Below are 24,941 nucleotides of genomic sequence, written 5' to 3'. Positions count from 1 at the left end.
GCCAATTCAATTTACCCCATCAAATCATACATTTCTTAAAAGTAGACACCCCATGGGCATTTAATATGCCAGTATTTTAACTTTTTCCATGCGAGAATTGTTTTTAGATAATGTGCTAATTTTAGGACTTGCTCACAAAAATATTTTTTATATATATATATTTTATTTGTTTTGCCTTTTTTTAATTTTTTTAAAAAAAAAATTCAAACTTGAAGGTTCCCCTGATGGTGGGAAATAATTTTTACATTTTACTGTTTTTTTTAACTATTTTTTTCTTCTTCTTCTTATTATTATTATTTTATTATTTTATTTTTTAATTGATTTTTACTAATCACACTGTGATTAGAAAGCTGGGCTCCATTGACTTGCATGGATGAATGCAGTACCTGTATTCAACCTGCAAGTGGAGCCAGAGTTCTCTAGAGGGTCTGGAGACCAGTACCGGCGGGCTTGCTCTCTTCCCCGGGACAAACACTGTAAAAGATCGAAGGGGTTAAGCTCCACCCCCCTTCCCCTAATACTGCACGTACCGGCGATCGCCATTCAGTTGTTTTTTGTCCCGCTGGGACGAGCACTGGGGCTTCTGCTCCACACTTGGATCCGGATCGGTCGGCACACGGGTTGTGTCCGGCGAGAGGGGGTTCCTGCAGTCCGTTCGCTCCCCAGGTGGGAGCTCGGCTGGTCTCTTCGGCAACGCCTTACAAAGTGAATCTGTAGCGGTGATTTGTAGCAGGCAGAGGAGGAGCATGCGCAGTATAGTGGAACGCACGCCCGGGTGGCTTTGTGTTCCACTGATGATCCGGCCGTGCTACAGCGCATACGCGGCTCGGATCATCCGATTTTGGTGTCAAATTCAAAATTTGGCTGCCTATTTATGCTGTGCAAACCTGTCTGACCACAAGAGTGTGTGTCAGGACAGGTTTCCGTGTTGTCTGACCCCCCACACGGTTTTTGGTGATCTTTATATTGATACACCGAAAAATATGTTAACCCCTTCATCTCCAGAGAAGGATAAAATGCCTTCTGCTCCTCCCAAAAAGGCTTCATGCAAGTCTAAACATTTGGCTTGCCTTGAATGTAACACTCCTCTCCCAGACGGCTACAGGAGGAAGACGTGCCAGCAGTGTTTAGCAGATATCCTGGCAAAGGAGAAACAGAAGGATATGCAGTCCTTTCTATCCTTATTCCAGGATAATTTGTCTCAAACATTTCAAGCATTTAAAGAGGCTGCCAAACCAACGGTGCACGACAAGCCAAGAAAAAAACGCAGGAGAGAGCGAAGTTCATCCACATCAGAGTTGTCATCTGGGGAATGTTCTCATTCATCTATGGATGTGTCTAGTTCTGAAGATTCAGAGTCCGAATCCGGGTTTCCTTCTCAAGAGCTGGGGAAATTCGTTAAAGAAGTAAACCAGATATTACTGAATCCAAAAGCGAAGAAAAAGGGTTTTCCAATTTTGCCTCACCTAATGGAATTTGCGCAGCGTGAGTGGAAACATCCAAGTAAACGAGCATTTGTTTCGAAACACTTCAAACAAATTTTCAAGCTTCAAGATGACATCATGTGGGAAGAGCTTCCTAAAGTTGATGTCCAGATTGCTCAGTTATCTAAGAAAACTACGTTGCCGATTGGAGAGGTTTCCGGCCTCAAAGATACCATGGACAAAAGAGCAGAGACTGCTAATAGAAGAATCTTCCAAGCATCAGGTCTTCAAAGCAAAGCAGCGTCAGCTGGGGCACCAGTAGCGAGAGCGCAAGGCTTATGGCTCCAGAAATTGGAAGATCAGGTTCTGGAGGATGCAGATAAGGATCTTTCTCAACTGTTGAAAAATGTGAAACTTTCTAATAAATTCTTGATTGACACAGTGGAAGAATTGGTTAAGCTATCCGCCCGTAATATGGGGCTTTCTACGGTTGCCAGGAGAGCAGTTTGGCTTAGATCCTGAAACGCTGATTCTCCATCAAAGTCTTCACTGTGTGATCTACCGTTTGAGAGAAAAAAGCTTTTTGGTTCTCCTCTGGAAGAACTTTTGAAACAAATGTCGGACACCAAGAAAGCGCTGCCTCAAGATGTCAAGCGTAAATGGAACCGCAGGTATCCCTACAATAGGCAGAGATATTCCAGGCCATCGGATAAATCTTCCTTTCGGAAACAAAATAAAGATTCCAGATTTCACCCTAAAGCGGCTAGACAAGATAGGGCGAGACGGTTCTGAGAAAGTGGGAGGTCGCCTTCAGATGTTTCGGGAAAGATGGTTCCAGACTACCAGCAACCCATAGATCCGTCAGATTATATCGGAAGGCTACACCATAAGATTTTGCAGGTCTCCACGCAATTGTTTCCTAGTCTCCTCTTACCCATCATTGGACAAGAATGCAGCGTTAATCATGGCAGCATCGAAACTCCTCAAGCAGGGAGATATAGAAAACGTTCCAAAGATACAGCTATTTCAGGGAGTTTACTCTCGCTTGTTCCTGGTCCCAAAGCCGGGTGGCACTTTTCGTCCCGTACTGGATCTGAAGTCCGTCAACCAACATATTCCATATCAACACTTCCGTATGGAAACCATCTCTTCGGTTACTCAAATGATTCAGAGAGGGGATTATATGGCTTCTCTAGACCTCCAGGACGCTTACCTGCACGTGCCAATAGCAGTAAAGTCAAGAAGATTTCTAAGATTTGCAGTAAATACAAGCAAAGGCTTACAACACTTTCAATTCAAGGCGCTACCCTTCGGCCTATCAACTGCTCCAAGAGTCTTCACCAAGATTCTCACACCTTTGGCTTCAGAACTGAGATTGAGAGGAATAGCTGTGGTTCCATATCTGGACGACTAGCTGATAAAAGCTTCATCCGCTGCACAACTTTTACCAGATCTTCAAGTGACGATCACTCTTCTCAAAGAGCACGGCTGGCTTCTGAACGTAGCCAAGTCACACTTAAACCCAACCACAGAGATCAAGTTTCTGGGGTTTCGGGTAGACTCAAGATCTCTACGTCTCTATCTTCCAAAAGACAAAGCCAAACGCGTTCGGCTAAGTGTCGCCGAGCTACAAGCGTATCCCCTCTGCTATATCAGAAGGGTAATGAGCATTTTGGGACTTATGACTTCCACCATGCCGGCGGTAGCCTGGGCACAGGCAAGAATGAGGCCTCTGCAATGGCACGTTCTGTCCCACTGGTCCAGGAACGACGAGGACCTAGACAAGAACATTCTGATATCTCAGGAAGTACTTCAACAACTAGAGTGGTGGAAGATCAAAAGAAATTTGACAAGCGGGCTGTCATTCCAGCCCAAGCAGTGGCATCCCAGACTGGTTGGGGAGCTCATTTTCAGTTTCACACAGCACAAGGGAAGTGGTCAGCGCAGGAAGCACGTCAATCCTCGAACTTCAGGGAACTAAATGCCTTCTTCAAGGCTCTAGTATTCTTTAAACCGTGGATATTGGGCAACCCGGTGAAGATTCAGTCCGACAATGCCACAACAGTGGCCTATATAAACAGACAAGGAGGTACGAGAGCAACCAGTCTCCAAAGTTTATGCACCAAAATCATGCTATGGGCACAAGAAAATCTAGAAGCTATCTCTGCGGTCCATATCAGAGGTCAGAGCAATGTACTAGCAGACGATCTCAGCAGAAACAGATGTTCTCAAGCAGAATTGTCCCTTTCAAAGGTTGGTGGCAATTGTAGGCCTGCCAGAAGTGGATCTCATGGCGACAAGACTGAATCAGAAAGTCCCTCTTTTTGTCTCTCTATACAGGATGGATTACCCTCCTTTTCTGGATGGTCTGGAGATCAAGTGGCGATTCAACCTGGCATACATCTTTCCTCCGGTGTCTATGATTCCTCGAGTCTTGCTCAAGGTCAAGATGGACAAGGCAAGAGTGCTGGTAGTTCTCCCATTCTGGCCAAACCGGAGCTGGTTTTCAGACCTTTGCCAGCTTTCGGTAACTTATTGGGAACTTCCGTTGTCCTCAGACGTTTTGGAGATGAAAGGAATTCCACTCCACACCCTTCAAATGTTCAGATTGACGGCTTGGCTGCTGCAAGACTGAGCCTGAAAAATCACGGTATAGACCCTGTTATGACTAATCTCCTCTTGGGTTCAGTAAGACTATCTACATCAAGAATTTATCTAAGAACCTGGAGGAAATTTCTTGAATGGTGTTATTCTCAAGACCTGCAGACTTCTGGTCATTTTACGCTTTTTACATGCGGGATTTAAAGTGGGCCTCAAGGTTGCAACACCTAAAGGTCAAGTGTCTGCTCTCAGTCATTTTCTGCTACTCGATCTGGCGTCGGATCGTTTCATTCAGAGATTTTTTAAGGCCATCACGATTAAGAGACCTCCAGTTAGATCGTTTTTTCCACCATGGGATCTTACCATGGTACTCAAGGCTCTGTGCTTGACTCTGTTTGAGCCTCTCCAGGAGGTTTTGCTTAAATTCCTTTCCCTAAAGACAGCATTTTTAGTAGCTATCCCATCAGCACGATGGATTGGGGAACTCCAGGCTCTCTCAGCCTCAAACAATTTTCTCATCTTTCATCAAGACAAAGTGGTTATGTATCCCAGACCGTCATTCCTGAATAAAGTGTTATCTCAGGCTAATATTAATCAACCTATAGTCTTGCCAACATTTTATCCAAACCCTATGACACCAGAAGAAAGTGACTGGCACTCTGTTAAGAGAGCTCTTACCATATATTTGGAGCGTACCGCTTCCTTTCGTTCATCTGACCATCTGTTCCTTCAGTTCCATGGAAGATCTTCAGGTCAAGCTGTGTCTAAATCTACTCTGTCCAGATGGCTCACAGATACCATCCGGGTGGCATATGACTCCTGTAGTGCCTGTCCTCATGGAACACTTTCATTAAACATTACAGACTGGATATGTCTTCTACTGCGGCAGCTGAGTTTGGACGTCAGGTACTTCACGCTGTTAAGGTCTAACTCCCTCCCTTTTTTGGGGGGATCTTGATATATCCCGCCGGTACTGCCACTATACGCCGGGAAAAACAGTAATTTTACTTACCGTAAATTCTCTTTTCTCAAGTATAGTGGCAATACGGGTTTCCCTCCCAAATTTCGGTAATAAAGATCATTTTTTTTCCATCCTTTGGTCCTCTTGTTATTTAACTGATTGGCGATCACCGGTACGTGATCGGCTTCACCCCCTCGATCTTTTGCAGTGTTTGTCCCGGGGAAGAGAGCAAGGCCGCCGGTACTGCCACTATACTTGGGAAAAGAGAATTTACAGTAAGTAAAATTACTGTTTTTCAAATTCAATACAGGGCGGCCACCATCTTGCGGCTGGCGAAGTCACTCGCAGTGGCGGTCACAGCCTGTCCTGGGGTGAGTGTTTGGTGTTGCTGAATGCCTCGTGATCGAGGCATTTCAGCAACACCATTGACGTTTAGGAGGTGATTGCTGATCGCCTCGAAGTCAAGGCATTACAGCAACACCGTTTGGGTGCAGAAAGTGAACGTAGATCGCTTTCTGCACCCGTTTAAAGTCATGACAGCTGGTGTGGGTCTGCGCAATGCGCACAGCCAGCCTCCGTTACTGCCCTTCACTTACGCTGAGGCTGCAGTGAAAGTGCCTGTCAGTAACGGAGTCGGGAGAGAGGCAGAGTGATGTATGGGAGGGGGGAGGAGTCAGAGGGGTGTATGGGAGGGGGAGAGAGACGGAAGTGAGAGACCGGCCGACAGTGAGGGGAATCCAGGTCCCCTGCAGCGTTGCGGGGGATCTGGATTCTAGTGTTATAATCCGATCTCTGTTTGAGGTCGGATTGTAATTTTTATAATCGATAAAAATCGATTCGATTAATCGATAATGAAAATAATTGACAACGATTTTCATTATCGATTATTATCGATTAGTTGTTTCAGCCCTAATTGTGACATCACTGGCATGTTCAGGAGGTCCCTAGGAGGACCTCTAACCATTTCTGTATAAAAATAATATATAAAAAATAAAAAAAAATGTAAAAAAATGAAAATTAAAAAAAAAAAAATGAAAAAAATATATAAAAAAAGATAATAAAAAAATGATTAAAAAAACCTTACTTCCCATTGCCCTAGCATAAAATCTAGCCAGTATAACCCTTCTGCCCCCGTTCACAACCCCCAAACCCGTTAAGCCATAGGCATAAAAATTATACAAAATTGTACACCTTATAGTATGCTCCCTGGTGCTGGGAAAGTCTGGAAAATCTATATAAATTAGGTATTTCTGAAATCAGGACACCTGAATTGATAAACTTGGAGGGGATTTTCCATCACTTTACCTAATTTTGTGAGGATTCAGAGGGAAAATGTAAAAAATTTTTCTAATTTTCTGATCGCTAGTTTTTACTAAATTTCTCATTCTAAATTTTTAGCTAATCATCCAACTATGGTATCAAACGAAAGCTCTATCTCTCCTTGGAATAACAATTTATAGTTTATATGGGTACACTATTCACAGGAAAAGAGAATCATCGCTAAACCGACATACCCCAAAAATGGCAAAATTGCTCTGGGCTTTGAGGTACCAAAAACCCCTGGGATTGAAGGGGTTAAGAATTACTGCTCTGTTACGTTTTTATCTGTACATAACAAATAAAAAAAACAGTAACAGGAAAAATATATCTGCATATGAATTGTAGTAGGTTACAGCGTAGTTCCTGAAGCAACGGTAGAAGTCTCATGGAACCAAAACCAACTGAGAATCCAGCATAAGGTAAAAATATCATTTTAAAAAGGCCAGCTTTACAACATATTGACTGGTATAAACGCTTTAGTTAAAAAAAACAAAAAACAGAGGAAGAATGGAATATCTTCAAACAAATATTAGAAATGTACACGTCTCAGTATGTACCATTGGGTAATAAATATAAAAGAAACAGATTGAAACCAATTTGGCTTAGTGGGGACATAAACCAAGAAATTTAAAATAAGAAAAGGGGCTTTTAAATCGGACAAATCAGCGGCATTCTATACAAGATATAAGGAAGCCAATAATGCATGCAAAAAGTGGATTAGATGGGCTTAACTAGAAAGTAAGAAAGTGATAGCCAAAGAGAGCAAAACCAACCCCCAAAAATATTAAAAAAAAAAAAAAAAAAAAGGTGTAGGTACACTGAAAACAGATGAGGGTGTTAGTTAATGAGGACCAGGAAAAAGTAGAAACTTTAAGTAACTATTTTTCCTCAGTATATGTTAACTAGGAAACTATGGCAAGGGATATGCAAATGATTACTGCAAAAAACCTGGAAATTTAATTGTGATTGGCTGACTCAAAACAAGGTGCTGCAGCAACTAAAGAAAATTAATGTGAACAATGCTCCGGGGCCTGACAGTATTCACCCACGAGTATTTAAGGAGCTGAGTCAGGAAATAAGTGAACCTTTGTTTTTAATCTTTCAGGATTCTTTTCTTTCAGGAATTATACAGGAGGATTGGAGGAAGGCAGATGTGGTTCCTATATTCAAAAAGGGTTTAAACTAGACTTGCGCATTAGTCTTCGGGCGAACATGGAAACGAGCAAAACGTAGGTGAAGACGAAGACTCACAACCACGAAGAATCGAAGATTCTTTGTGATCGTCTTCCTTTTTGCTGCGCAGCCGCCAAAATTTCAAACGGGAGTGAGCTGATCCTCGTCTCTCCAATCAGCTCACTCTTGTGACGTCACGCTAAGGGTCTCGTCCAATGCCTGTGCTGCTGTTTTTTGAATTCTGAAAGCGCCTTTATAGACCAGAGCTTGCCTGAGAGATCCATTCATTTTTCGCTGTGACTGCTTTGGCCAGGGGCGTAACTAGACGCCTCAGGGCCCGGGTGCGAGAACCCCCTCACCCCCCCAAAAAAACATGATTTTTACCCAACAATTTTTTTTCAACTAATTCAACAAATTCAATTTACATATTGAATCATATCTGTAAAAACATCAAAGAAAAAGGGGCGCATGTACAAAGGGCATAATCCAGGGGTGTCCAAGTTTTTTCTGCAGTGGGCCACTTCATCAGAATTGTATACATGCGCGGGCCGCACTCATTTTTCACTGTGACAAAAAATATGGCCTTTAATAAAATATACAGATTAAAATAAAGTAAAATGACACAAAACCTATACTCTTCCTCTCACTGATTTCTGGGCCTTGAAAGTTTTGCGACTAGAAATTCAGGATTCCCTAGATTTATTCTAGGGATGAACTAAAATGAAAATTCTGGACCAAAACATTCAGGGTTCACTTAGCCAAAACCGAAAATGACCTCCACCTTTAAAAATAATAATAAAAACTCACATGTTTAATAAAAGTAGGTAACACACAATTGGACAAAATTAGCAATATGACTTGGCATGATAGAAGTGTGATTGATAACAGCAATCACACTCCTATCATGCCAAGTCAGCCAGTACATGCTGGTACAGGGTGGCTGTAAGTGATGTGCAGACCCCATACTGCTGGCAGCATCACTACACAAGGGGGGCAGCTAGCTAGGTTTCAGCATGTACTGGCTGACTTGGCATGATAGGAGTGTGATTGCTAACAGTAGTCACAGTCCCATCATGCCTAGGTTCCAGCACTTACACATCCATCCAGTAAATGCTGGAACCTAGGCATGATGGGACTGTGATTGCTGTTAGCAATCACACTCCTATCATGCCAAGTCAGCCAATACACGCTGGTACAGGGTGGCTGTAAGTGATGTGCAGACCCCATACTGCTGGCAGCATCAATACACAAGGGGGCAGCTAGCCAGGTTTCAGCATGTACTGGCTGACTTTGCTGTTAGCAATCACACTCCTATCATGCCATCACAGTCCCATCATGCCTAGGTTCCAGCACTTACACATCCATCCAGTAAATGCTGGAACCTAGGCATTATGGGACTGTGATTGCTGTTAGCAATCACACTCCTATCATGCCAAGTCAGCCAGTACATGCTGGTACAGGGTGGCTGTAAGTGCAGACCCCATACTGCTGACAGCATCACTACACAAGGGGGCAGCTAGCCAGGTTTCAGCATGTACTGGCTGACTTGGCATGATAGGAGTGTGATTGCTAACAGCAATCACAGTCCCATCATGCCTAGGTTCCAGCACTTACACATCCATGCTATCACACACACACTCATTTATTCATATAATCATTCATTCACAGATTCATTCCCTCAATCACACACACTCATTCAAACACCCTCCCCACCCCCTTACCTGCACTGCAGCTCCTCGATGCCGCTCACAGACTTCAGCAGGGGGCGCGGCCTCCCTCTGCCTTCTCTGCTAAAGCACAGAGGAAGTAGGATGTCACGTGAACTCCGCTTCCTCTGTGCAGTCTAGAAGACCCTCCCACAAGTAAGTAGCAGGGCTTGAGGTGCGGCTCGCGTAAGATCGGTTGCCCTGGCTGCCGATCTTACGGGGGCCGCACCTCGAGGTCTCGCGGGCCGCATGTTGGACACCCCTGCCTTATTTAAAAAAAAAAAAAATGGAAAAAAGATTTCGGGCGGCACCTTGGCTTGGGCCCCCCTGCCGCCGGGGCCCGGTCGCAGTCGCGACCCCTGCGACCCCGGTAGTTCCGCCACTGGCTTTGGCAACACTGCTGTGCTGCATCCGAGCGGTACAGACAGATTGTTCTGTTCTGTGTGAGACTGGTAAGCCTCAGCCTGCCATTTCTCAGTGTACTTCATCCTCACTTCAGTTCTACTGAATTAATATTTAATAATAATAATTTGATTAATTTTATTTAATGTCATCAACTGTGTAGTGCTGTTGAGTTGACAGTGCACTCAGTGCCTCACTGGCACTGGGGTGCCCTTGCCCTGGGCTGGCACTAGTGCCTACTGCCTGTCCTGCTTAAATAAATTAAACAATAAAATTTATAAATAATTTAATAGAATATATTATTAATTGAATACATATAAAATTATATATACTTGTCAGTTATATATACTATAGTTAGTATAGTATTAGTAATAGTATACTAGTGTAGAGTGTACTGTAGACATTCAAGACATCTACTTAATCATATTAAAATCATTAATATCAATAATTCTTATCTTAATAGTTAATTAAATTAGCTATAAATAAAATTAATAATAATTACTACTAGCTTATAGTTCAGCTAATCTATTAGTACTGGTGCTGCAGCTCTATAGTTTGTGCTTTGTTTTAGCAACAGCAAGAGACCAAGTCAATTTTTCTTAATTAATAATATTTAATTTTATTTCATTTGTTTTGCTCACCTCAGTCCATCAGTGAAGTGAACTTGTTGGGCTAGTGAGTGCAGCTGCATAAGTGCTGTGTTCTTTTTTGATCAGCAAGCAGTGACATTAACTGTTTTGCAAAGATTTTCTCATTTATTTTACATTTTATTTTAATTTTATTAAAAGTACCCTTAGTGTTTTGCTCACCTCAGTCCATCAGTGAAGTGAACTTGTTGGGCTAGTGAGTGCAGCCGCATAAGTGCTGTGTGTTTCCGCAAGCAGTGAAGCTAACTGTTTTGCTGTGACATTTTATTTTATTTCTAATTTCTTTTCAAGAAAAATTGACTGCGTGACGACAACAACTGTACTGAGCAAAGCTTCAAGCTACTAGCTGTAGTACTAAAATAATTCTAATCTTTAATCTTCTTAATCTATAATATATTATATAATATAAATTCTAATTCATAATCTATAATATATATAAGTAATTCTAATTCATAATCTATATTTTATCTATAATCCAAAATATAAGTAGTTCTAATCTATTAATAATATAATATTATATATAACTTAACCTCACTTTAGTTTAGTGGGCTTGAGAGCGTCTGCCTTTTGCCCCAAGCAGCATCTTCCCCATCCACGAGCAGCATGCAAGGTACCAAGCAGAGCCAAATTAGCAGCAAGACTCAGAGGGGTCCCAAACCAAAGCGATCTCATTCCTTTGTAGGGAAAACCAGACCACCTCTACCGCCTCTACCACCACTAGTGCTGCGCCTACTGTTCCCACCGGTACCGCCATGCCATGTCCTCCTAGTACCTCTAGCAAGCCACCAAGTCCTTTCAATATTTTTGTGAAGACAGTTAGAGAGAGGGCTACACATAGTGGAACTCCACCTAGCGAGGTAGCAGAGGAGCCTGAGACTGAGAGGCCAAGTGCAGAGTCTGTTCTTCATGCTCGCACTACTACTAGTCATGAGTCTCACAACGATATCAGTCTTAGCTCCAGCTCCTAGCAGGAATTCCATTTGATCTGGCTAATGAAAAACTAGACTATGAGCCAGAGGAAGTAGAGGAGATGAGTGGTCAGGAATCAGATTCCTCAGGGAGCAGTGTCCAAATGACTAGTGCACAATTTTCCCCTGAGCCTCCACCTTCTCCGCTACGATCATCACCATCACCACCACCAGCAGCAGCAAAACCTAGCAAATCTAAAGTTAAAGCAATTAGCAGTCCCACTATTGCCAGTACTGTTACCACCAGTCCCACCACCACTAGTTCTGCCTCTGTTCTTCCCCCCAGAGCAGTAGGAGCCGCACCCAAGGCACACTCCAAGGCTATGCGCGCCCCAATTTGGAAACACTTTTAAAATGTTGAAGAAGGGCGCTATGGAAAGTGCAAACATTGTGGGAAGCTAATAAGCAGAGGGAAAGTGTCTGGCCATTTTACCAGTGCTAGCATGAAGCATCACCTCAGCACTCAACACAACGCTGTGCTATTTGGGGAAAGATGCAGAAGTTAGTGCAGGCAGCATAGCTGGTGGCCGTGGAAAAACCCCAACAGCTGCTTCTGAGCCAATAGCAGCAGCAGCTAGTGCTGGCAGCCAGAGACCAAGGCAGGTTGGAGCACTGCATGTCCAGCCCAGCCTGGAACATGTTGTGGCATTCCACTCCAAGAGAACAATGCCCAAACAGCAGGCCAATAAAGTAACGCGACTTATTGGTCAGTTCATTGCTGTTGGAGGGGCATCTTTCTCTATGATCGAAGTGGAGCCTTTCAAACAATTGATGGCGGCTGTGGCTCCACAATATACAGTTCCGTCACGTTCCACTTTCAGCAGGAACATTGTCCCCTTATTGTATCGGTCCTGTGTTGCAGCAGTGAAAGAGGAGCTTTCCAAGGCTGCTGGTCAGTCTGTTCATTTCACAACAGATTTGTGGAGTGCACCTAGTGGGCAGCATGCCTTTCTTTCTATGACAGCACACAGGTGGCAGCCCGGTGTGCCAAAGGAAGCTGCTGCAGCAGGCTACCGATCATTCTTTCTGCATGCAGAAGTGATGGATGAAAAGCACACTTCCCAAAATATTCTGCATGCGATGAGGAAAATGTTTAGCCTTTGGGTGGGAGCAGAGGCAGGCACCAATGTTGAAGTTGGTTTTGTGGTAACTGACGGAGGTGCCAATATGGTGAAAGCGCTGCGAGATGGTCATATTGTTGGTGTGCGCTGTGCAGCCCACATAATCCATTTTGTAGTGAAGGCAGCAATGTCAGAAGGAACTAATGTGGCAGCAGTAGTTCTGTCCCGCTGCAGAAAGATCGCTGGGCACTTTCACCATAGTGTTAAGGCTAGCCAACTTTTGAGGGAAGAGCAAGAGAGGTCAGGTCTTCCCGTACACTGCCTACATCAGGATGTCAGTACACGGTGGAACTCCACGTCAGACATGCTGGAGAGGATTTTGGAGCAGCAGAGGGCAATCCATAATCTTGCCTCAGAGCACAATATTGGGATTACATCTCCATTGAATAGGGAGGATTGGACATTGATCGCCCAGCTAGTGGCAGTCCTTAAACCATTCAGGGATGCCACAGAAAATTTAAACTCAAACACTGCCAGTCTGGCCCAGGTAATCCCAGTGTTCTCCCATCTAGGCAGCAAGATGGATGTGTTCCTTGAAAACCGTGAGGCTGTTCAAGGTGGCACTCTACATCTAAAAGTACACCTTCGCAAACGCATGGAAGAGTCCCGAAATGATGCTAGCGTGCCTTTGCGATCCAAGAATTAAGGGAAAGCTAGCTTTGAAATTCAATGTTCTCAGTAGCTACCGGGAGCAATTGGTCAACAAGGTGCGTGACTGGCAGCATAAAATGGGAATGCTGTCCGAGGAGGGAGAGGTGCAGGAGGAGGAAGAGATTATGTGGTCTGCTACTCCTAGCAGCAGTGCCACAAGCATCACAACAACACAGCTGAGTGGAGCAGCTGCGTTTTGGGAAGAGGCACTTGGGAGTATAGTTGGACCATCTGACAGAGCTAGCAGCAGAAAGGAGAGTAGTTGTCACGAGCTGAGAACACAGGTTGATAAGGAGCCCAGGTGCAGGGGATACGAGGGGCTCTGTCTGTACCCCACGATGCATTATGGTCTGGGGTTGTTACAGACAGGCGCAGGATTAAACCACAGACAACAGATCTGGATTAAGAGTTGTATTGACTGCAATGGTACATCAATAAATACAAAGAAAGTCACTCAACTTGGCAGGAAGCCCACTTGCGGGGCACACGGCAGATAAGCCCTCTTGCGGGGCACACGGCAGATAAGCCCTCTTGCGGGGCACACGGCAGATAAGCCCTCTTGCGGGGCACACGGCAGATAAGCCCACTTGCGGGGCACACGGCAGATAAGCCCACTTGCGGGGCACACGGCAGATAAGCCCACTTGCGGGGCACACGGCAGATAAGCCCACTTGCGGGGCACACGGCAGATCCTGGAACAAGGCAGGTACTGGAACAAGGCAGGTACTGGAACAAGGCAGGTACTGGAACAAGGCAGGTTCTGGAACAAGGCAGGTTCTGGAACAAGGCAGGAACCAACCAGGTAGTCCTCAAACATTAGGTACAGGAACAAATCAGGAACCAAACAGGTAGTCCTCCAACTTCAATGTCAAGGCCCAGACTGCAGGGCTGGGCAGGTTTATCAAGGCTGACTTGATCAGGTAAGCCACTGCAGCTGGACCTGATAATTAGTCAGAGTGGTCTGAGTGGCAAGGGCGGCCACTAGTGGTCGGTAAATGAAAATGAACAACAAAGTTTGAACAAGTCCAGCTAGCGCATGGTGAAACGTGACATACCCCCACTGCAAGGAGCAGCCTCCGGATGCTTACGGAACCACGGAACGGTGGTCTCACCGTTTGCGGTGAGACTTCTTTTTTTTCTTCTTCTTCTTCTCCTCCTCTCTAGCACGTAGTGCTTTCTCATATGCTTCCAGATCTACACGACATATTACATTGCCGTTGGATGTCACTACACGATCTGATGGCAGAGGTTCTGTTGTGCCGAGTTGGGCTGGATAGACAGATGCGAAAGTCCCGGTATGTGCTTGTCGTGTCCTACTTCTACTCCTGTGAGTGGTAGGAGTGGTGCTTCTGGCTGCACAAACAGCCGGGGGGTTGATCTCCATGGATGTGTCCATGACCTCTGCATCAGATGACGCACTGTCCATATAGGGCCACTCGGGGGTGTCAGACAAGGTCTGGAGGTCTTCTGACATTGTGATGGAGGGCGTAGGAGTCACAGGTGCCGAGGACTGGTTAACCCCTGCATCACCTGTCTGTGGATGTGACAGGGTATGCTCCTGCTTTGTGACGTTGCTGGCGTCATGTGCAGGTTCTGGGGCATGGGGTTTCTCCAGGTGGGTTGCAGATGTCTTGACTGGTCTGTGCGGACAATATGTAATCCTGTGGCCAGTCCCTCCGCAATAAAAGCATAAGTCGTCCTCTTGTCTCCTTTGTATTTCTTTTTTGGTGAGCGGCTCTCGCTTAAAGCTCTTAGCAGCCTTCTTTCTTGGTGTCTGGGTCTTGGTTTTTGTGTCCACGCAATCGGCTTCCACCACAGTCCTTACCGACTTGCATAGGTGGAGTACACATTCTGCCAACAATTCCAGCACTGCAGGTATCCCCGCGAACTCCTTGTGTGGGCCTTGACATTCTGTCACGAGCTGAGAACACAGGTTGATAAGGAGCCCAGGTGCAGGGGATACGAGGGGCTCTGTCTGTACCCCACGATGCATTATGGTCTGGGGTTGTTACAGACAGGCGCAGGATTAAACCACAGACAACAGATCTGGATTAAGAGTTGTATTGACTGCAATGGTACATCAATAAATACAAAGAAAGTCACTCAACTTGGCAGGAAGCCCACTTGCGGGGCACACGGCAGATAAGCCCACTTGCGGGGCACACGGCAGATAAGCCCACTTGCGGGGCACACGGCAGATAAGCCCACTTGCGGGGCACACGGCAGATAAGCCCACTTGCGGGGCACACGGCAGATCCTGGAACAAGGCAGGTACTGGAACAAGGCAGGTACTGGAACAAGGCAGGTACTGGAACAAGGCAGGTACTGGAACAAGGCAGGAACCAACCAGGTAGTCCTCAAACATTAGGTACAGGAACAAGGCAGGTACGGGAACAAGGCAGGTACGGGAACAAGGCAGGTACGGGAACAAGGCAGGTACGGGAACAAGGCAGGTACGGGAACAAGGCAGGTACGGGAACAAGGCAGGTACGGGAACAAGGCAGGTACGGGAACAAGGCAGGAACCAAACAGGTAGTCCTCCAACTTCAATGTCAAGGCCCAGACTGCAGGGCTGGGCAGGTTTATCAAGGCTGACTTGATCAGGTAAGCCACTGCAGCTGGACCTGATAATTAGTCAGAGTGGTCTGAGTGGCAAGGGCGGCCACTAGTGGTCGGTAAATGAAAATGAACAACAAAGTTTGAACAAGTCCAGCTAGCGCATGGTGAAACGTGACAGTAGTGCTGCTGAAATGGTCAAACTTTACCTCTGTGAAGTTCCTTCTGCACCTAATGTTGATCCTCTTAGCTACTGGGATGAAAAGAAGAGTGTGTGGCCTGCACTCTCATGAGTTGCGCAGCAGCTTCTATCATGTCCGCCAACCACTGTTCAAAGTGAGCGCGTGTTTTCTATGACTGGAAACATACTGAGTCCACAGCGCTCACGCATGGCACCTCATTTTAAATTCAATCTGCCCAAGTTGGGTTCCCCAGCTCTTAGCTTGGAAAGTTAATTTTCTTTCTCTAATGTTCAAGGTAGTTTCTCCCCCTGGTTGCACGTGTTTGTGGTGTGGCAACGTCTGCTACCTCCGCCGGTGTAGCCAGCTTACGCTAGGTCCTTGTGTCTGAGTTCTGTAAGTCCGCTCCCAAACGCCAAGGACTGACAGTGTTTGGATGCTTTGCCCTGGGGTGAAACAGGTGAGCGGGTCGCCAATTGCCCACTCATTCAACTTTCCCAATGCTGCTGGTGATGGTGGTGCCTGCGTCTCTTCAATGCCAGTTCGCTTCCTGGCTAGAGTCATGTCTAAAATGTCCCTAATGATAAGGGTAGTTTCTGCCCCCTGGCTGCGTCTGTTTGCAGTGTGGCAACGCCTGCTACCTCGGCCAGAGTAGCCAGCTTACGCTAGGGCCTAGTGTCTGAGCTCTGGAAGTCCGCTGCCAAACGTCTAGGACTGACAGTTGTTTGGATGCTTTGCCCTGGGGTGAAACAGGTGAGTGAGTCGCCAATTGCCCACTCATTCGCCTTTTCCATTTTTCAATGCTCCTGGTGGTGGTGGTGGTGCCAGCGTCTCTTCTTTGCCAGTTTGCTTCCTGGCTAGAGTCATGCCCAAAATGTCCCTAATGGTAAGGGTAGTTTCTCCCCCCTGGCTGCGTCTGTTTGCGGTGTGGCAACGCCTGCTACCTCCGCCGGTGTAGCCAGCTTACGCTAGGGCCTTGTGTCTGAGCTCTGGAAGTCTGCTGCCAAACATCTAGGACTGACAGTTGTTTGGATGCTTTGCCCTGGGGTGAAACAGGTGAGTGGGTTGCCATTTGCCCACTCATTCGCCTTTTCCATTTCCTTTTCCATTTCATTTTTTTCCGTCTGATACACAACCTACCAAACAGAACACACACAATAACACATATAACACACATAACACACACGTACTATTCACAAATCACAAGGACCTTTCCTCCTGTTATTTGCCCTGGCCTTCACGTCTACACTCACTAGCATTAACGCTGTAACTCACACTTCACCCTATAACATTTTTCCACCCACATAGCTGCCAACAGACCCAACTTTTTCAGGGACAGTCCTGCTGTCCCATCAAATTTAGCTAAACTAGATATGCTGGGCAGGGTAGCACTACAACATTAAATAAATATAATAACGTAAATAATAATAAATATAACTTTAAAATAAAATTCAATAAACCCATTAAAATTAAATTATTATTTAGATATAATACATCTTTAATCAAAACAGTGCACTGCTAATAATCCTAACCATAACCATACATTAACCCTAAGCTATTTTTTAGTTCTTGTCCAACATTTTTCCATTCGCATACCTGCCAACACACCCAACATTTTTGTGGACAGTCCTGCTTTTTTCCAGTCCTGTCCAGTAAAAGTTGGGTTGTTGCAAAGTATGCCATTATAAATGTTAGGCATGTATTACAAGTGGTCCAAAATCAATTTAAAAATGTAAAATAATCCCTATTCTTTTATTAAACATCTATGGATGTGTGACTGTGTATGATAAAAACAAAGGAGGCCAAGTTCCTTGGAGCATTTGTCTAGGTCATTTTGTGTACAGTACACCTTGGTACGTGTGTGCAACTCTATTGGTCGTTTCGGCAGGGGGCTCGCCTGCCATCAACGAATGAGGTGCATTCTGCAGTTTTGCAATTCATTTGTTGATGCCAGACCAGCCCCCTTCCGGCGACCAATAGAGTCGCACACACGTACCTTCACAGCGCGAACGCATCTGCTGCTGCTGCTCCGATGTGTTCTTAACCCCGTATTAACCCCTGCTACGCAGCCAGGAGGAAACGAAGATGAAACGAGCACGAAGAATGGCCACTAATATTCGCCCGAAAAGAAGACAGGAACAGGCGAATATTCGCGGAATACGAAGGTTTTTTTGCCTCCGAAGACGAGTACGAAGACGAACACAAAGAGCCCCCTGGTGCCCAAGTCTAGTTTAAACTCTGCCTGGAAATGATAGCCCTGTGATCTTAACTTCTGTGCCTGGGAAAGTATTTGAAGGGTTATTAAGGGATAATATTCAGGAATTCACATGAATTTGTCGGGATGAACAGGGTTATTAGCTTTATGAAACATAGGTTATGTCAAACAAACTTATTTGCATTCCAGAAGTAGAAGTGTAGATCAAGGTGTTGCAGTGGATGTAATCTGGTTCCACACAATAGGTTAGTATTCAAAGTGAAAGAAATTTGTGTAGATGGAAATTCTTGTTCTTGGGTAGAACATTGGCTTAGAGATAGAGAACAGAGAGTTTTTATAAATGGTAAATTTTTTGAAGCTGGACAAAATTGGTAAGTGGTGTCCCTCAGGGTTCTGTTCTGGGATTTTAATCAACATATTTAATCAACATATTTATAAATGATCTTGCGATAGGCATTGAAAGTCATGTTTCTGTGTTTGCAGATGACACTAAGCTATGTAAAGTAATACAATGTGAGTAGGATATTACTTTGCTGCAGATGGATTTAGATAGAATGGGGGACTGGGCACACTGGGCGGATGATATTTAATGTAGATAAATGCAAAGTTATGCACTTCGGGGTAAGGAATGCACAAGCTATTTACACCCCAAATGGTAGTGATTTAGGAATAACAACAAATGAAAAGGATTTGGGAACAAACTAGGCAACAATGTGCAATGTCATTCGGAAGTTGCTAAGGCTAGTAAGGTATCATCATGTATAAAAAGGGGCATCAATTTGCAGGATAAAAATATAATTTGGGAAAAGTGTAGTATGCCTTATTCTCGTGTTCACAAGTGTTATTAAAAAATAAATAAAAGTGATAAAGTTGTGCTATACTTCCCTAATGACCGCAGCAGCCCAAAAGACACTCTTCCTCAGGGTGTGAATATACAGATATACTGCACTATTTTCAGTTTTATTTTATAGATTCTGTATGAAGACTCATTAAAGATATTTTTCAACATATTCTGAAGGGCCTGAAGCATCTTATCCGTTTGTGAGTGCAACCACAACATCACCTATTTTATTAGAATTTATACTCTTTACACTATATATTTATTTTCTTCCCTTACATGTACCTGCGCCCCAACCATTTGCTTATCTAAAAATATAATTTTGCCTCTTTATAAATCAATGGTAAGACCACAACTTGACTATGCTGCGCAATTTTGGGTGCCTATTCTAAAGAAGGATATTATAGTACTGGAAAAGGTGCAACAAAACTAATAAAAGGAATGCAACACTTTAGTTATGAAGAAAGTTTAACAAATTTAAATCTGTTTAGTTTAGAAAAACAGCACCTCAGAGGGGATATGAAAGCATTATATAAATATATTCGAGGCCATTATAAACCATTGTCCGGAAAACTATTCGTAAACAGGACTATGCGTAGGACAGGTGGTCACGCATTTAGACTAGAAGAAAGGAGATTTTGTCTAAGGCAAAGGAAAGGTTTTTTGGTTTTTTTTTGTTGTTTTTTTACAGTAAGGATGTGAGTCTGTACAGACGTTTAAACAGCAACTGGATGAATAATTGCAAAAACATAATATTCAGGGATATAACTTTTAAATTACAAGGAAATGGCTTGATCCAAGGAGAGATCTGACATTCTGGGGTCAAGAAGGATTTTTTTTCTTCCCTAGTTTGTTGCAAAATTGGAGTTTTTTGCCTTCTTTTGGATCAACAGCAATTAACGGATATTGGAAAGACTGAATTTGATGGATGTAAAAAAAAAATTGAAAGTTTATTTTTAAGTGCTAAAATCAGTATTGTAGCTTCCCCAAAATCCCGGCATGGAAAGAGTTAAAATACTAGCATTTAAATTACCCATTGGGTGTCTAGTTAAAAAAAAGTAGGGTTTAATGGGGAAAAGAGTGCCTGAGCAGATGTCAAAATGAAAAGAAAAGGGCATGGTATCGTCTGAAAAGGGCATTATCGACAAAATGCTAAAATAAAAAACGGCCGAAAATAATCGTCCGCAGGGGCCAGGCTGGTTACGTGTGCGGTGGTGGCACAGTCTGTGAGCAGCGTCTCTATTGTACCAGTCAGGGGAAGAGGAACCCAATGGAGTCATGTGAATGAACTCCACGTGACTCTGCTCTGTTCCTTCTTCCTCCCCTGGGGGGGGCAAGAGAAGTTGTTCGTACAGCAACACAGAGGGAAGCAGCAGGGCCCCTGCAGAAGTCTGCAAGTGAGAGCGCTGCAGTTCAGGTGGGGGAGGGTTATGAATGAGTATGCGTGATTGAAAGAATGAATATCAGTAGGAGTATATGAATGAGTGAATTAATCTTTGTAGGGCTGCAACTAAATATTTTCTTAATCGATTAGTTGGCCTATTTATTTTTTCAATTATTTGGATAAAAAAAAAATTTACATTTTTCATTTATTTAAAATAATTTAATAAACAAACAGGATGTTAAAAACAAACAGCAGAATAAAAAAACTGGTAAAAATGCGTTTCTTTGTCCCAGATATGCCACATACCCCCATGCAAAATTATGCTAATATTTAAAACACAATTTAGACAAAACACATCTAACAATACAACAACACATTTGATTCAAGAATACAGTTAAATAATGTAAAGATGAATACCAAGAGATGTTATGATATATGATATACTTTATTAACCCCTTAAATCCCATATGGACGTACCGGTACGTCCAAAAAACTTATGTCCAGAAAGCTGTTACATTTCAAACTGCGCTATCGGGCATTCCCTTCCGGGTTGTGTCACTGCTGACGTAACCCGGAAGTTCATTGGAGGCACAGAGACGCTGCAATCTCTATGCACGTCTGTGAGGACTTGCATAGAGATCACAGTGTGATCTGTGCAGGGGGATCACGGGGAGGAGAGTGAGTCTCTCACCCTCCTCCCATGCTGCAAAACAAAAAAGAGAAAAAAAAAACGGTTATTTAAAAAATAATAAAAAAATCAAAATATAAATAATGTAAAAAAATAATAGTGAGCTAAGTGATGTCATTGTGACATCACTGGCATTAACAACATGTTCAAGAGGTCCCTAAGAGGACCTCTAACCCGACAAACCCATGCATGTGGTACTCAGGAGATGTTGCTGAACACATATAGTAAGGCTGGGGGAGTTAGAGGAGTCCGGTATGCAGGCGAGATGCAACAGGAACAAGTGAACTAAATGCAGCGATATCGGTACACGTAGTCGGGATCAGGTTCATGGAGAGCAGCGTAGTCCAGTACATAATCTAGGTTCACGGAGAGCAGCGTAGTCAAAACAAAAGCCAAGGTCGGTACAGAAGAAATCAGGAAAGCCGTTTAGTAGCCAAGGGTCGGACAATAGAAGGCAGCAATGTCAGAGGAATAGCCAGGTTTGGTATCTGGAATCAGGAGACATCACAAAGGAATTCTGTATTCGGCAAAATAACTGAGCACTGAGCTAAGCTCAGTGCTGGGTTTTGAACTTGCCGCTCAGGGGATACTCCTCCCCTGAGTGTGATGTCATCCAGGCATGTTCCCCGGCCTTCAACAAACGCATAAAGTTTGTTAAAGGCGCGCGCGCCCCTAGAGGCAGTCAGGCTGGCTGTGGAGAAGGAAGGAGGCGCGTCGCGGGATCCGGTACCCTCAACTAACGGGTACTCCGGTGAGTGGCTTTGTCGGGGTCCAGAGCTCAGACCCTGACACATATTGGGGTGTCATGTGACATATACCAGGAGCTGTAAGTTCATACATAAAGTATGGGGAAAAATACACACAAAAAATACTACTGAAAAATGCTGGTGGTAAAATGTGTGCATGCAAAGAGTTAAAATACCAGCATTTGAAATACCCTGGGGTGTCTAGTTTTCAAAAATATATAGTTTTATGGGGCACACTGAAATGGCCAAGTTCAAAGATGAACCAAATAGGGCATGGGCAGTGGATCACCAAATGCCAAAGTTCAACATTGAAAAATAAGCATGCCCCAAATGTGGCCCTTTTGCCTCCAAACAGCCAGACAAACCCATTCATGTAGGGTATCGCTGTACTTGGGAGATGTTGCTGAACACATATTGGGGTGTTTTATGATAGTGACATACACCAGGACCTGTTAATTCATACCTGAAGTAAAATGTGGTGGTAGAATTAGTGCATGGAAAGCGTTAAAATACTGGCATTTGATATACCCTGGATGTCTAGTTTTCAAAAATATATGATTGCATTGGCCAGCTTCAAAGATACCCGAAATGGCACATGGGGGGAAGAATTACCATATTTGGAAAAAATGGTTTTGAAATAGCAAAACGCTACCTGTACTTATTGCCCCATACCGTGCAGAAAAAAAGCACAAAAACATTGGGTATTTCTAAACTGGACAAATAGTAGAATCTATGTAGCAGGTTTTTTCATTACCTTTTATAGATGAGTGAAAAGATTTTTCAACTAGAAGTTAGAAACAGTGTTTTTTTTCTAAATTTTTCACCATATTTTATACTTTTTTTTTTAATAGTAAATAATATGATACAATCAAAACAATGTCATCTAAAGATAGCCCTTCTTGTCCTGAAAAAAAACAATATATAATTTGTGTGTGTTCAGTAAACGGGAAAGAAGAAAATTACAGCTAAACATGAGCAGCGCAGAAATGTTAAAACAGCCATTATCACAAAGGCTACAAAAAACAAAATCAGACTTTGTCATGAAGGGGTTAAACAATTGAAATAATTGATAATGTATTCGACAGTTAGGGGAGTGGTTTATCCAAAGGGAGATACAGATATTGCGTCTGTCACATGAATCCCTTATACCCTTATACCCCAGTATCCCTTACCCCCCCAGATATGCCATAATGCCCTTATAGATACATAATACTTTTATAAATACAGGATTGATCTTCACTGCCCCACCGTTATTTAGATTCCCCTTAGTTTGCAGCCCTTTACCTCTAACTGCACCTTACGTTAACCTTATTAAATTAAATAAATTACCTCAGTCCTCAGCATTAAATTAACCCTAAAGATCCCATCAACCATAACTGCCCCTAAATTAACCCTAAAGACCCCATCAACCATAACTGCCCCTAAATTAACCCTAACGACCCCATCAACCATAACTGCCCCTAAATTAACCCTAACGACCCCATCAACCATAACTGCCACTAAATTAACCCTAACGACCCCATCAACCATAACTGCCACTAAATTAACCCTAACGACCCCATTAACCATAACTGCCACTAAATTAACCCCCACCTCCCCTAACTTTCAGCAACCAAAATGTTAATTTTATACTTACTGTTATGAGTTGCTGAGCAGTGTGGATGCTATAAGGAAATGGGCGGGAACAATCGTCAATGTGACTGCAGGGAGGGACTGTAAGTAACTGCTGTAAGTGACATTGAATGAACCAGATTATAAAACGGGGGATACCCTCATCTTATAATCGATAAAATTGATTCAATAATCGATAATTAAAATCTTTGCCAACAAATTTCATTATCGATTTTATCGATTAGTTGTTGCAGCCCTAAAGTTGGCTGTGGCATATACCAGGAGCTATAAATTACTGTACTTGCTTGATTATAAGACGAGGATTTTTCAGAGCAAATGCTCTGAAAAATACCCCTCGTCTTATATTCAAGGTCGTTTTATAATCAGACTTAAAAAGAGGTCTGACTACGAGACTAAGATCCAGATCCCCTGCAGGAGACCTGGATCCTCCTCTCTGGCAGCCAGTGGACGTCTGCACGATGCACGCTGACAACCTCTGCCGCTGCCAGCACTTCCGCTGGGGCTTCTATTATGGAGCGCCAGCATTACATGACCTTCCGGTGCTCCGGCGGAAGAGGTTGTCTGCTGAAGGCATCCACTGGCTGCCCCCACTTGACACCAGGGAGTCTGGAGCATGGGGAACAAGCCTAGGGATACATCGGTAAGTCAGGGGGGACATATAGGGGGTTATAAGACATACTAGGTGGGGCAGAGTGACATATAGGGGGGGTATAAGGCATATCTGGGGGTCAGATGTGCATAACTGGGGGGCCGGTTGGCAAATAAAAGGAAAATCATAGTTTTTATTAAATATGAAAAAATAGTTTACATGTAAATTAATATTTACTAGTAAAACTTTACTATAGGGTAGTCTAATATTCAGGCTTTTTTTCTAAATTAATATTCAAATTTGGGGTGGGGTCGTGTTATAATTATGGTCATCTTATAATCGATCAAATACTGTAATACCTAAAGTAGAATGTGTAGGAATAACACATACACAAAAAATACTACTTCTAGCTTTGCTAAAGGCTGGTGGTAAAATGTGTAGGTCTGTAACTAATGATTATTTTCATAATCGATTAGTTGGCTGATTATTTTTTCGATCAATTAATCGGATAAAAAAATAAAAAGTAAAATTTTTGTTTATTTTAAATAATTTAATGAACAAACTGGATGTTAAAAACAGCAGAATAAAATGCATTTCTTGTTTTTATTTCCCAATCTTCACATCTGAGCCCAGGCTTGCCACACTGCCTCCCAGATATGCCTTTAACCCCCAGTATGCCTTATGCCCAAATATATGCCACTACGCCCACCCCAGATATGCCTTATACTCCACTGATGTCTTATCAGTGATATGCCTTATTTCCCCGATATGCCTTGTGAGCGTTGTGCATATACAAGCCTCTGCTGCTACCGGCACTTTCGCTGGAGCTTCTATGACTGAGCACCGGAAGGTCATGTGACGCCGGTGCTCCATCATAGAAGCCCAAGCGGAAGTGCAGACAGTAGTGGAGGTTGTCTGCAGCACTGTGGCGGATCCTCCTCTCTTGCAGCCAGCAAACATTGTGCAATGCGCGCAGACAACCTCCGCCGCTACTGGCCGGTACTTCCGCCGGGGCTTCTATGGTGGAGCACCAGAAGGTAATTTTTCAGCATTTGCCCTGAAAAAACCCTCATCTTATATTCGATAAAATTCATAATGAAATTCATAGGGGCAGATTTACCAGATTTGAAAATGGTTTTA

At 43.7% G+C, this 24,941-nt stretch overlaps 1 protein-coding gene across 1 annotated transcript in view; it reads left to right on the top strand.

Moving 5' to 3' along the window:
* Positions 1-2,039: 2,039 nt before the first annotated feature.
* LOC149272689 (uridine phosphorylase 1-like) overlaps positions 2,040-24,941 on the top strand; it is a 30,231-nt gene continuing 7,329 nt past the window's right edge. Inside the window, 2 exon segments of the mRNA XM_089506811.1 lie at positions 2,040-2,095; positions 3,765-3,882. Coding sequence (XP_089362937.1) covers positions 2,040-2,095; positions 3,765-3,882 — 174 coding nt within the window.

Source organism: Sceloporus occidentalis, unplaced genomic scaffold (genome assembly GCF_023333645.1).
Source record: "Sceloporus occidentalis isolate IW3139 unplaced genomic scaffold, rSceOcc1.0.p SCAF_424, whole genome shotgun sequence".
Lineage (NCBI taxonomy): Eukaryota > Metazoa > Chordata > Lepidosauria > Squamata > Phrynosomatidae > Sceloporus > Sceloporus occidentalis.
The sequence above is the reverse complement of the archived record's forward strand: the minus strand, read 5'-3'. Positions and strand labels throughout refer to the sequence as shown.